This window comes from Phocoena phocoena, chromosome 15, assembly GCF_963924675.1.
Source record: "Phocoena phocoena chromosome 15, mPhoPho1.1, whole genome shotgun sequence".
Classification (NCBI taxonomy): domain Eukaryota; kingdom Metazoa; phylum Chordata; class Mammalia; order Artiodactyla; family Phocoenidae; genus Phocoena; species Phocoena phocoena.
The window spans coordinates 4,459,655-4,474,121 of NC_089233.1; the positions used below are offsets into that span (position 1 = coordinate 4,459,655).

The following is a 14,467-nucleotide window of genomic DNA, read 5'->3' on the forward strand; positions in this document are numbered from 1 at the left end:
GCCATTTGTATTTTCTCTTCTATGAATTTTCTGTTTATGTCCTTCACTCAGTTTTAAAATTGGAATGTCTTTGGATTAATGTGTAGTTTCTTTATACACTCTGGGTAGATACACTTTATTTCATATGTTGCCTAGTATTTTCTCACGTGTCAGTTTTTAATGGATGTAAAACACTTAGCAAGTGCCCGCACATAACAACTTAACAGGAGGTCCATCGTTTTTAATATGCTGACTTAACTGACCACATTCTGCTAAAAATACCACAAAGGAAGTCTGTGGCTCTAGTGGCTTTATTTCCTACATTTTACCCTTCTTTTTACTTTTATTTTGGCAAAAACCACCTCGGGTCTGAGAGGAGCTAAGACTATCTAGCCCTGGACATGGATGGTGACAACCACCTTCCGAGACAGAGCCAAGTTTAGAGACCCTCTCCAGCCAGGAAGCAGTGTGAGAGCTCCTTTTCCACCCTTTGCAGAAACACTTGGTACCAGAGTTGAACACGAAGAACCAGCAAGTGCTACTCTCCTTAGTTCCGTGGATGAGTCCCACCAAGAGAGATGGAAGCAGAGACTTGACTTTGGCTCCCGCCCTGACATCAGCAGATTTATACAGGCAACAGGAAACACAGGGACAATGAAATCAAACTCAAAGAAAAGGGAATTTCCTCTCTAGTTCACGGCTCTCAAAAGCAACCTAAAAGCAGGGTCCTGATAGGCATCACTTGCAAGCTGGTTCCTACACACCGGCTGGGGCAGCAGGAGCCTGGCTGAGCACTCCCGGCGCCCACGGAAGACCACGAGCTCGTGTCCCTGAGAAAGCACCCTGGTCACGGACCCCGGAGGCCAAGTATGGCCCTCACAGCAAAACTGCACTACCTTGAGAGATGCATTAAACTCCAGACGAAAATACACACACACACACACACGCACACGCACACGCACACGCACACACACACACACACACACACACACACGAGTCTGGTCTGGCACGGACTCCAGCAACAGCAGGCAAACAACGGTAAGGTTACATTTTACCCCGAGTTAACCTTGGTCCTCCATGCTCACTGTTTGCTGTAACCGCCTCTCGTTCCTCACGCTCAGCCTAGGGGAGCCCAGCCATGGGGTTACTGGTTATCTTTCCTTCCTCCCCAAACCAGTAAGTGAGAACTCCGAGCAGATACCTTCCAACGGCATGCTGGAGAAAACTCCTGAGGCCTGAGTTTTGTTCCTGAAGGAAGAAAGGAGCCGTAACTGAAGCAGACAGACCCTGGGTGCCCTGCACAGGGTGCGGGGAGCACCTGCAGCGTTTCTGCCAAAAGGAGCGCCTACAATTGTATCCAATCTTCTCACCAGGATCGCTGCGGACTGGGGAGGACATCTCCGAGGCTCACAGCTACTAAGTTTTAAAAATACAGGCCATAAAGTCTATGAAACTGTTTAGAAAAAATTTATTTGAACATATGGAAGGAAAACTTAGAGACCCCAATAAAACAGAGACGTTCCTTTCCCTACTGATGGGGGCCACGCTCACAGGTTCCCCCGACCCGTGGGGACCAAGTGCTGGGTGAGAGCTTGCCATGCCGGCGGTTCAGCCTTGCGCTCCCGGAGCCATGGGAGTGCCTTGTGCTCCTGGCGGGACACAGCCCATCCACAAGGAGGGAGGCCAGACACATGGACTCGTACACGCTGCTCCTCCACCAGTGCTCCGACAGCACAGGCTCAGGGCGCGTGTCCGCAGTGACACCCCAGACCACAGGTTCACAGCCCTGGCAGCTTTTAAAGATGCCCGCATCGCTCCGCAGAGGGCTGGACGTTTCCTTTCATCGATCCCATCTGGACTTTTACGAATGAGACGGGTAGGAGGTGCCTGGACGGCGACGTCACAGAACTTCCGCACCGACCCGGTTCTGTGGTTCTGCAGCGAGGAGGGGCCGCCCGGCTGCCCCCCGAGCCCTCTCCTATGGATCGGTCATCCTTTCCTGGGAAGGCTTCCTCCAACCAGGCATGGAAGGCACGGTGCCACTCAGCGGTTCGCGGGGGCCAGCCTAGCGGATGGGCCTGAACGGGAAGGTCATGCCTGAGATGAAGGTGTGCCCGGGGTGCGTGGGCAGGGCAGGGTGGGCGGCAGGGTGGGCCGGCACAGCCCCGTAGCCCAGCGGGGGTGTGTGGATGTGAGGGTAGAACCCGGGAGGGAGCGCCGCGTGCGGCGACTGCGGCACGGGGCCCGAGATCACCAGCTGGAGAAGGCTGCAAACACAAGGAGAAGGGTTAGGATGCCAACGGTGCCAATGGTGGCATCCGCCCGACCCGTGGCGCTATGGGTGGGGGGCAGGCTAGGCTGCCGTGGTGGTCCTTGCTCCTGTGCCGGGACAGACACCAAGTTTCCAGGGAGGACGGAGGGTGGCTCATGGCTGGGTAGCAGCAGGAGGGGATGACCTGGAGGCAGCGGGATGTATTGACAGACTGGGGCCCGGAGAGGCGAGGGGCCGTGGTGGGAAAAGCCGGGATCCTGCCGGCAGCGATGGGGAGGGAGGGAGGGGGCCTGTAGTCCACAGAAGCTCCGGACACAGCCTTGGCATCTGTGGCTTGGGGACCATGCAGGTGTGCACTGGTGTCAGCCTCACCTGTCCACACCTTCGGGGGTTGTGACTGAGGAGCCACAGCAAAAAGGACAGAGGGCCACGCTTCTCCAGGTCACTCCTAATGACCGAGTCCTAACTGAATTCCAAGCAAAGCCACACAGAAGGTGTCTTTTCACATGACCCTGATGCCCGGAGTCCTCAGGAATGGCCCCGGCCTGGACCCAGCCCTCACCCACTTTCAGGGCCCCCTCCGGCCCCACTCTCCTCCCCAACCCCCTCCCACCCTGGCCTGCGCTCCGCTCTCCGTGGTTCAGCACTTCAACAGCCTCTGCCTCCAGGAAGTCCTCCCCGCTCCTGAATTCAATGTCGCCTCCTATGCTGGTCCCTTCTGAGACCCCTTGAAGAGCTTCCTCTCATTAGTCTCATCCTATCTAATGCCACCCTCCCCTCTCAGCAGGATCAGCAGAGCCTAACTTTCTCTCCACCTCTAGCTTGTCCGGACTCGGCCTGAAATAACCAACTCCCCTGGTTACACCCCTTCAGGACAGAGGGCCCCTCCCCAGCCCTGCCCTCCCCCTGGATACCCTGGCCTCTGTGCTTTGTTCTCCCAGCCTCACCCAGGGCCGTGGCTCTGGCTGGGTCCTGTCTCTCGAGTGTGTACACTGTCCCTCCACATCACCAAACCCTGCCTGCTAGGTCCCGTTCTTGCCCACCACTTGCCCCTCAGCTTCCCGGTCCCACGAGGCCACACCTTCCCTGCATGCTGTCCTGCTTGGCCCAGCGAAAGCCCACCCCGCCGGGCCACTTCACCCTCGGGCGACTGACTACGGTTGGCTGCTTCCTGGAGCTCTGAGATGAAGCGGAGGGCGGGCCTAGGTCTTTGGCAGAGTGACCCTCACTCTCTCCCACCCGCCAAGTACAAAGTCTGGTACCCTGGGCCCCCAGGAGGGGCTCAGGCAGTAAACCCAGGTGTAAAGAAAGCTGGTGCCTTTTACTGGCTTGAAGCTCTTCTCTCTTCACTACGTTTTAGTAACTACTACGGTTTAATAACTCTGGGTAAGAAATTCAAGGAAACTAAGCGAACAAATCAGTAAGTCTAAGGAGGGAATACACTGCAGAGGCAAAATGCAGGTCACGTGCTTGTTTGAACCTGCACACCCTGCCACAGAGAGGAGGGGCTTCAGGAACTTTCTGGTCTAGTCCAGAAGACAATTAACACCAAAGGAACAATCAGAAAGCAAAGAGGCAGTCCAAGTGACTGCGGCCACTCTTTCCCCACGTCAGTGTCAGGCTGCCCCGGGGGACTGGGGCCCAGGGCTGTACGTTGGAGCAGCAGCTACAGGCCCCTGGCGGGGTGGGGGTGGGGGGCCCTCGGAGCTGTTAGAAGTTCCAGAGGATTCCCACGGGGACCCCTAGTTGTAACACTGAGATGATAAATGATTCATACCCTATCACATTTTAATGCCCTGAAAACATTAAACATTACATAAAAGCTGTGCACAAAGGAAAAGGTTGTTTACATGTCAAGTACCATTCTAAGTGCTTTCTATGTTTTTACTCAATTAATCCTCACAAAACTCCTATGAGGGGAGCAGGGCAGGGGAGGCAGGGGGACCCGAGGCAGGTACTATTGTTTTCTTGATTTTATAGAGAAAACAGGGGTAGTGGGAACTTGCCCAAGGTCTTACAGATAGGATGTAGTAGGGGTGGAATTCTCACCAGAAGCTGTTATGACCACACAGTTCCTGCTTTTCACCACTATTACCACTGCTTCCCCCCACATTAGGACAATAACGACCACTTACGGAGAGACTCCCGTGTGCTGTGGACAAACAACTTTGCAAACACCACCTCATTTATACCTCACTACAACCCTGGGAGGCAGGTGAATTACGGTCCCCATTTTACAAGGGGGGAAACCAAGGCAAAAGAGTCAGCCCCGGCGTCACAGCAAACCACAGACAGAACCACGCTCAGAACCCGGTCTGTGCCACCCGAGACCAAGGCGCTGGCCTAACCGACACAGTACTTCCCTGAGGGCCGTGCGCGCACCATCACCACGACCCACACGCACGCTGACTTAGTGAGCAGTAAAGGCCCCCCGAGTTCACTCTGGCTTCTTCCTTGACGCCCAGAAGGATGGCCACTTTTCTTACCTCGTTGATGGACTCCCTGCTTGGGCCTCCTCTCCTGTGTTATGCTATCACATCCATTCCCCCACTTACTGTCAGGTTCTGGGGGGCCCCTTATTCACAGACGCTCTAGACCCTGCAAACCAGCTCTCCCCAAGAAGCCAGGACAAGGGGTCCGCCCTGCCTTGCACCCCACCACTCCCTCACCCACCCCCGCCCCCACCCAGCTAGAAGTCTTGGGAGGATACTTACTTATTATGGGGCAGCCGGGAGCACAAGGTTCTCAGGTCATCTGAAATGAAGGAGACACAGAATTAAGGAACGGCCTGGAGATGACGAGGTGAGGTTTGCTGATGCTCAAGGATGCTAGCGAGGCAGTAACAGTACCTGATGCTCACCTTCCTAGCACCATTTAGAAGCGGGGCTCTCTTTTTCTTCCAGTTTTGCTTTAACACACGCCCTCAACAGAAGACGTCACTTAGGAAAGGGGGCAGCTCTACTGGCAATTTGTCAGATGGCTGGGAAAAGGCCCAGAGACAACAGATCAGACGCCCAAGGCTAAGAGCGAGATAAGAGGGAAACCCATCTCCAGGGACAACTGCATGGGCCTCAGGCAACGTCTGTGAGCCAGCAGTCAGAGAGCAAACAGAAGTGTGTCATTAGCATCAGATCATTCTTCTGGGCGAGTTCAAGCACTGAAATGCAGAATTAAGGAGCCCTCTGGACAGGTGATGGGAATGTTCCCTGCACTTACACAGGTGCATTGCATTGTATGTAAATTATGCCGCAATGCAAAAGAACTGCAGAAAAAGAAAAGGTTCCCTGAGAGGAAGGAGATTAAGCCATTATTATCTGTGCTCTGGAGGCATCCCCAGGCCTGGGCAAAACAGCCGGGAGACACCCAGATGCCACGGCCACAGGATCCGACCTGGGCACGTCCTGCAACTTCCGCCCACCTACCCTGCGTTCACTGAGAGTAAAGAAGTCCTAAAAGCGGAAAACAGCCCTCGTCCAGGAGCCCCGATTTTCTTTCCGGCGGGTGGTGGTGACCCGCCCCCGGGAGGCCTGGGCAGGCAATCACCCACCTCGCGTGCACAGCAGGGCTCCGGAGGCCATGGCCACCTGCAGAGCCTGTGCCAGCCGGTCCAGGGAGAGCTCGATCTCCTGGGAGGCGTTGAGGGGGTTCAGTTCATCCGCCAATCTGTTGATCTCCTCCACCAGCGGGACCATGTGGTCAAACAGGATGAGCCCCAGGCGGCCGTACAGGTTCTTCTCAGTCAAGTGCACCTGCAGCATCACGAGGACCTGCAGGACGCTGAGGTGGAGCTTCGAGTACAAGAGGTGGGGGTCTCTGTCCGTCCCCCCCGAGTCCTTGGCGACTTTGGCAGTGACGGGGCCATTGGTTAAGGGGGGCTTCTTCTTCCTTTTACAAGCCAGAGGGGCCTTCACACACCAGCGGATCAATCCAGTGAGCGGGGTGAGCTCTAAAAATCCTATTGGGAGATTGGCTGCGATCGGAGTATTTAAAAAAGTGATGAGAATCAACCTCGGGTCCTCAAAAATCCAGTTGACAATCATCTCAAGCAAGTCCAACGGTGGGATGAGATCGTCTGCAAAACAAAGTCATGAGGGTCTTCAGCCCCACGGACAGGAGACAGGGACAGACAGACCTTCAAGCTCACAGTACTCATCACCTGACAGCCGGATGACGCACCTCTGTCCTCACCTACCCTCTGTCTCCTTTCCTGGAACGTCCCCTCCGAGAGGGCTGGGCTCTCACCCGACTTAGGAAGGCCTGGCCATGGTTGGGTTCAACACATTAAACCAACAATTCCCTAGAACTCCATTATGCCTTGTGATCCACTATCTATGTCCAGAACCACCACCACCACACTTCATCCCTTCCCTTGTGAGTAGGTTTCATCCCTGTGTTTGGTGTCCCCTCGGTGGTACGGTGACAGCTACAGGGGCCGTCAGGGAGCAGCTCAAAGTCCAGACAACGATCTGTCCGCTGCCAGGAGCCATCCCAGCCCCAAACCTGGAACCTCTAAGCAAGGCCTGGCCTCCTGTGAGTCCTGAGATCTAGTACATTCTATGGCAAGACAGAGAACAGTAACTTTAAAGACAAAAGTTGATATTTATCCTGAGTTTATGACGTGCCAGGCACCGGGCTAAGTCCTACCACAGATGAACTCACTTAATCCTCAAACAAACCATCTATTATACAGAGGATGAGGAAACTGAGGCACAGAGATGTTAAATCATTTTCTCCAGACTCATTAAAACTACGTGGTGGGCCCAGACCCGACCCCAGGTGGCCCAGCTCTTACCACTAGGCTACACCGCCCATCCTGGGGTCAGCGGACACTGCCCTTAGGCTGTGTGTGCGTGGGAGCGGGTCCCCAGCCTCCTGCCTCTGGGGCTGTGCACACCTCAGCTCATGAAGCTGGGGATGACGGAGCCCCTTCCGGGCTGCTGAGGTCCAGAGCCAAGCATGAGAAGAGAGACTGAGGGGCAGAGTGAGCCCCGTGTTGGTGTGAAGTCTCCAACTGCTCTTCCTCAGGAGACACCGGTCTTTCCCCTGGGACTGTCTACTGCTTGGGGGCTGACCCACGCCCTTCCCTTCTGCTACGAAATGACGGTGACAAGAGGGAGTTGTCGTCTATGACCTTTACTTGGCAAAATAAACACTGGTGACCCTGTGTCCGGCCCCTTGACTCCCCGAAACGTTTCTGTCTGGGACACGCCAGTCTCAGGCCCGCTCCTCCAGCAACCCAGCCCCTCCCCCGCCCCACACACGTCTAGCTGGGGCATCTCCAGAGCCTGAAGGTGGCGTATGCACACATGCTGTGTACACGTGTGCTCGGTGAGTACACGTGAGTGTGTGTACTTGCGTGAATAATCTCCACAACCTTCGTATGCAGAGACCCAGGTTCCCTGTGACACTGGGGCAAGAGGGTGTTCTGTTTGGTTAGGTAAGCCCCTTCCGTTTCACAGCTTCGGAGGCACAGACGCCCGTCAGCCACAGTACCAAGAGCAGCGGCAAGCACCCTGCTGCCAGCGGACTCAGGCCCACCCTCTGGGCCACCACTATGGAGCCAGGGATTTCCGTATCTCCAACCTCATCCAATTGTACATATAAATATATAGCTCTCTCTACGTCAATCCTACCTCGACGGAGTGGTTTAAAAAAAAGACTTGACATGTCAGACTGGCAAACTGACTTAAGAGAAAAATACCACGTCTCATGTCCATCCTAGAACGTTAGTGGTATTTTCTGAACATTATTTCCTTCTCCATATGTTAATGAATCCATTCCCAATGTTAAGGCCAATTTCTGTCCTTGTCGCCCTGGAATAACCGATGACTTGAGAGAGCAACTACGATGCTGCAAATCCTTCCTATGGGAACATAAAAGGCCTAAATACCGTTCCTAGCTATTAAGAGCTCTTGAGAAGCCTCTTAGGAGAGCACCAGGGAAGACTCCACTCCAGCAGCGGGACGCCTACAAGCCCTGCCACCCATCCCAGCAAGCAGCACGCAGCGACGAAAGCAAAGTATGCAATTACGCGCGGGTATGATACGCACTTAAACGTTCATGGTAGGTCCACGCGAACTTTCTCAAGAGAACTAAAAAGTCTAACGGCAAGGAAGAGAGTTACAAATAAAAGGAGAATCAAATACAATCAGGGTGCTGGCAGGAGACCGATGCTGGACTGAACAAAAGTGGAGAATGCTGTTAAGGCTTTCCAGCAGCTGGGTTAGCTATTAGACCAGGAGAAGAAAGAGGCTGCCTGCCAGCCCTCTGAGCGGCCAGAGCTGAGGGCAGAGGAGGAACCTGAACTAGAACAGCGGGCTTCAGGTCTGCCTCTGCAGAGAAAGCTGCTCACGAGGGCGAGGCCTGTACCTTCCCCAAATGCAAAGCGAGGGCAGCAGCCCTAGCCAGGGGCCGCAAGGGCTGTGGGGGTCATTCAAGGACACAGATGTAGAAGGACTCAGTGCCTGTCAATCCATGTTCCTTGGAACCCACTCCTGGGGGTGGAAAGTGGGCAGCAGGGCCCAGTGGGTGGGGTCTGAGACCCCTGCCACAATTCAACCAGAGCCGGTCAACTTCTCTTGGTTTTCTTTATTGGGGGTCCAGAGGGCTCTGCTGCCGGACAGGGACGACGGACGTGGGCTTCTCCCAGCTGAAGTCAAATGCCATCTAATGGCCTCCCCGAGGCCCTCTCCTGGTGCCTCGCTAAGGAAGTCTCAGAACATCACCCACAGGCCAACAGACACGCTTGCCTCCCGGCGCAGGAAGGACACATCACGGCCTGGGTAATATTGTTGCCACAAATGTTTAACTGGAACCTTTCATAAGGAAACAGACAAAACTAAATTGAGGGACATTTTGCAAAACAACAGGCCTGAGCTCTCAAAAAATGTCAATATCATAGAGTTTTTTTAAAGGCTGGGAACTGTTTTATTTTTGTTTTTAACATATTTATTGGAGTATAATTGCTTTACAATGGTGTGTTAGTTTCTGCGGTATAACAAAGTGAATCAGCTGTATGTATACATATATCCCCATATCTCCTTACTCTTGCATCTCCCTCCCACCCTCCCTATCCCACCCCTCTAGGTGGTCACAAAGCACCGAGCTGATCTCCCTGTGCTGTATGGCTGCTTCCCACTAGCTATCTGTTTTACATTTGGTAGTGCATATACGTCCATGCCACTCTGTCACTTCGTCCCAGCTTACCCTTACCCCTCCCCGTGTCCTCAATTCCATTCTCTGCGTCTGTGTGGGAACTATTTTAAAAGGACTAAAGTGACATAACAACCATGTATGAGCCTTGACTGGATCCCGAATTCTCCTGGTCCCTCAAAAGGGGGGAAAAAGGCTATAAAAGACATTATTGAGACGATCAAGGAAATCTGAACAACGGCTAAATATATGCGATAAAAGTATTCTGTCAGTATTTAATTTCTTACATGTGCTAATGATATCATGTTTGTGTAAGGGAATGTTCTTGTTCTTAGATACACATTTAAGTACTTGGTACCTGACACTGCCAACAAGCTCAAGGGTTCAGGAAAAAAATACTTGTGAGTGTGTATGTGGAGAGAAGGGGAAAGAAAGAGCAAAAGGAAAAGAGAAAAAAAAGAATACATGGCAAATGTTAATAACTGGGGAACCTCGGTGAGAGATACACAAACCTTTGTTGTAACATTCTTGCAGCTTTCCTGAAGTTTCGCAATTTTTCAAAATAAAAAGTCGGGAATAAAAAGGCAAGTCATGGGGACTTCCCCGGTGGCCCACTGGTTAGGATGCTGTGCTTCCAATGCAGGGACCACGGGTTCAGTCCCTGCTTGGGGAACTAAGACCACACACGCTGAGTGGTGTGTTCCACAAAAAAAAAAAAAAAAAAAGGGAGGTCATGTCTGGGGAGAAAGCCACATCTGTCCCAGACACCAGACCCTTGCTTATTAGCTGTCTGCCACCTGGACCATTCTGAGTCAGGCAAATGGGACTCACTAAGGAAAGTTCCCTGTTAGCAAATTCCAGAGGTGCACGTGGCCCATCCCTTTAGCTTTCAGCCTGAAATAAAATACACATTTCAGAGAGAGAAAAAAAAAAAAGGCCATCCGCTGGCTGGGTGTTCAGTGCAAATACAACTAGCAATCGGCCGAAGCCACTGTGAGGGTAACAATCTGCTTAAAGTTTACCTGACGACAGGTCATACAGCGCAGTGACTGAGGTTATGAACTGGCAGCAGAAGCGAGGGCTGGCACTGAACATCTGCTTCAGCGTCTGAACGGATCCCGGCACCAGACAGCAGTAGTCATCCACGAGGGCCCTGGCTAACCGCACACAGTAGACCACAGGCGTCCGCTGGAAAGAAGCCACAGTCCGTGTAACTACAGGTGTCGTGAGCCAGGAGACTAGCAACTATGTACACGCGGTGAAGATCAGAACTGGCAGAACCCCTTCCAAGAGGGGAAGAAGACGTTAACAGCTTACTTTGAAGCAGAGGTTGGCAAACGAAAGCCCACAGACCAAATCCACCCTGCCACCTCTTTCTGTAAATAAAGTTTTATTTAAACACAGCCCTGCTCATGTGTTTGCTATTGTCTCAGGCTGCTCCTGCACTACAAGGGCACAGCTGAGTAGGGGTGACAGAGATCATATGACCCGAGGGACTTCCCTGGTGGTCCAGTGGCTAAGAGTCCACGCTCCCAACACAGGGGGCCCGGGTTCGATCCCCGGTCAGGGAACCAGATCCTGCATGCCACAACTAAAGATCCCGCACGTGGCAACAAAGATCCCGCATGCAGCAACTAAGACCCGGAGCAGCCAAATAAACAAATATTTGTTTTAAAAAAGAGAAAGATTATATGACCTGAAAAGCCTAAAATGTTTACTATCTTGCCCTTTACATGAAAGGCCTGCCGACCTTTGAAGTTTACTTCAGAAAAAATCATTCCTGACTTCAAGTGAGGAAACGACAATTTTTGTAACCCTACAGGTGAGACTCCAGAGGTAAAAATTAGCAGTTGGTACCACTTTGATGTGACTTAGGAGAGTCTGTGAACTATCACATGATTTAGAGCAGTACTTTCTCAAATTTTCCTACGGTCCTTTCCTATTATGGATTCCGTTAATACTTTTGAACCCTACATCACCACCCTCCCGTCTTTTTCCTTCCCACTCAGATGCCCATCTGTAGCGACATTTAACCGTTGTTCAGGATGCTACAGTTTCAGGGCTACAACACGGCCTGCAGGGCAAACTGCAAGGAGGCATCAGGCCAGATCGTTCATTCACGCACCAAACCAGCCATCTCCACCCTTTTCTCTGGAGGAAGCTGCAGCCCTACACCCCAGTGTGGCAAACCCTGACCCAAGCCACCAGACCCTTTCCTGCTGTTAACATCTGCTTTCACTTTGCCAAAATGCCAGCACAACAGCACCATGAGAGATAAATGGAAAATTATATGATGAATTTCAAGATGCTAAACTTGACTTCATCAGGTTGTCAAGGGATAGAGATAAACTTGACATTAAATACAACACACAAGATTTATTCAGGTGCTCCATAAATCAGGATGGTGGCCATTAAGGTACAGATTCCCTTGAGATTTACCTGTGTATTACAAAGAACAAAATATATTTTTACTAGCCAAATTTTAAAGATAAATAAGATCACAGGAAAAACTTTTAAATAAATTGAAAAAAAACCCAAATGATGTCAAGTCCTTGGGAATGAAACAGGTTTGAAAAACGGAATGTAGTAAATTTTGTTAGCTTAGCTGAGGATGTTAATCAAAAATTTGAGTTAATAATTACTCTAAGTGGATTATGAATTTTTCAACAACTCTGAGTAACAAAAAAGCAAAACAGATCTTCCAAAAAACTATCTAACACGAAGTCTACTATGAAAATACTTTTTTTTAGATATTTAAAAACACTGTAGAAGGCTCCTATGTCCATATCCATTAGAAGAGCCATCAGCTTTGAAATGGCACCCCGGAACAACTCCCACGTTTACTGATCTAACTGTATAAAAAACAAGCAAACACTGCCACAGTTTGACACATAGTGACCTTAAAAAAAAAAGAATCCAATCTTTGAGACTGCATGCATAGCTGTTTTCAAAATCCTACCTTATTGTTTTCAACTAAGAAAAATTAATTTTCACTTATTCTGAAGATGGAGCCTTCATTTACCGTTACAAACTACTGTTTTCCCAAGAATGGTGATCACCTGTATATACAGGTGTGGGGTATCAGCATACAGGGCAGGAACATCAAGGAGATAACACATGGAAAAGACCTCTCTAGAAATCCAATTAAATTAAACTTCCTGACACGAAACACCTCTTCAGAGACTCTCAGGGATGCTATCTCTAGAGACGTACCTGGAGCCAGGAGGCTGCACACTCCAACACTGGGATTCGACACACAGCCACTGCCATGGAGACCAGCTTTCCCAACAAGCTCATTCGGCTGTCATCGGCTTTGTTCCCTTGGGGGCTGAAAAGGGATGAGAAAATAATCTGCCGGACAGAGTCCTTGGTTTGCTCCTGGAAATAACTGCACATGATTTCAAGAAGTTGGAGTTCCTGAAGTGAATTCAATCTCTGTAAAACAAATCCAGGAGAAGCGATGAGAAATTCGGCCTATTAATTTCACACAGTGAGAAAACAGAAAACATTGGTTTCACCAGGGAACTTTTCACCTCCCTAAAGCCCGGGTCCCACGGAGAACTCTCTACTGTTAATCTCGAGAAATACCATTCTACGTCATTATGCATCACCCCAGGGGGCTCAGGATGACCTACAGCGGTTTGAGATTCTCGGTAACAGGCCTTTAAAGTCTCCTCCTTTAACACCATTGAGACATGGTTGTCACAAGCCCCGCAAAACGGGCATTTTGGCTGCTGCTGAAGGAGCAAAGCCAAGGGTGAGGACGGAGCCCCCGATCCGAAGAGCGTTTGTGGTCTGGCCGACGCTTGTCACCGAGAAGGAAAAAGGAGCCGGAGTTTACTTATCGGGGACGCGGCAGCCCGACGCCCGGCGCACCTTGGGCTGCGCGCCGCGCTCCTTGGGCACCTGGAACACGAACTCCTCGAGCAGCTCCACAGGGCCCTTGTCCACGATGGGCAGCGGCGCGCTCTGCAGCTGGCTGCTGAAGTAGATGTCCAGGTGGTACAGCACCTCCTTGGCGGCGCTGAGCGCGTCGCGGCGCAGGAGCGAGTGGCGGATGTCGCTCATGGTGCCACCTCTGCGGCCGGGGCGCCGGGAGCGCGGCGGGACTTCCGCCCCGGGCCCCGCGGACGCGCCCGCCGCTGTCGAGACAAAGAGGCCGCGAGTCGGCCTCCGCCCGCCGACCCTGGGCCTGGGCCGCGGCGCCCGCCCGCTCCCCGCTCCCCGTTCGGGCCCGCTCAGGGGGCTACCGCCGCCGCCGGCGGCCAGCGGGCGCCCCGGGTGTGCGACTCCGGCGCCACCAAGAGCCCTGGGAACCCGATGCCGCGGAGTCGAAAGGCGGCAGATGCCGACCGCGGCAACGGCGGCCCGCAAGGGCCAAGCGCAGGCGGTGGCGAGGGCCCGCCCCCTGAGGGCGCCCCCTGGCGGCTCGGCCCGCGGGCGCGGAAGGGCCCCGCCCCTGAACCCCGCCCCTGGGCCCCGCGACCGCCGAGCGGGTCCCGAGCTGCCGAGCTGGGGGCCACATCCACCAGAGAACGCAATCTAGGTCTTGTGCGCGCCCCCCAGCCCCGCAAGGCCCGCCCGGAGCTCCCCTTGCTTTCTCTGCGCGGCGTTCAAAGCCTACACAGGAGTTCATGGAGCTTTTCCAAGGATAGGGTGGTGGTGCAGGGCCGTGGCTCAGGCCCCAGCCGTTCATCTTGTTCATCTTTAACGCTATATCTAGTCTGAACTCGGGGCTGCGACGACAAATGATGCCTGCCTGCCTGCGAGTCCCTATTCCCCAGCCCCCTCCAGGTGGGCCCCGCCTAGCCTGGGAGGGCCATAGGAATCATGTCTCCTGCGCCTGACCACTACGACCTCAAAACCCTCAGCACTTTCTGTGAATCTCTTTTCCTGCATTCATCTCTCTGCAATGAATGGACAGCGGGGCTAGCCTGGGATTTTAAAAAAACGGCAGAAATGACTTGAATGTGGTCACAAGAGGCCAGTGGAGGGCAGGCCAGAGGCCACAGGAATGAGCCTTCTGTAAAAGGTGGGCCTAGGAGAGGATGCTGGGTGTGGTCA

General features: G+C 52.8%; 1 protein-coding gene across 2 annotated transcripts; it reads right to left on the bottom strand.

Annotated features, from left to right (window-relative positions):
* Window positions 1-1,433: 1,433 nt before the first annotated feature.
* On the bottom strand, window positions 1,434-13,490 carry INTS15 (integrator complex subunit 15). Of its 2 annotated transcripts, XM_065893161.1 has the most exons (7): window positions 13,280-13,471; window positions 12,617-12,781; window positions 10,426-10,591; window positions 6,260-6,323; window positions 5,799-6,028; window positions 4,966-5,005; window positions 2,045-2,246 (listed from the first exon to the last, which is right to left on the bottom strand). In XM_065893161.1, the coding sequence occupies exons 1-7, from the start codon at window positions 13,469-13,471 to the stop codon at window positions 2,045-2,047; spliced, it is 1,059 nt and encodes a 352-aa protein (XP_065749233.1). The 2 variants fall into 2 exon arrangements, with proteins under 2 accessions (XP_065749232.1, XP_065749233.1); XM_065893160.1 differs by having other exon boundaries at window positions 1,434-2,246; window positions 5,799-6,323; window positions 12,617-12,838; window positions 13,280-13,490.
* Window positions 13,491-14,467: the final 977 nt, after the last annotated feature.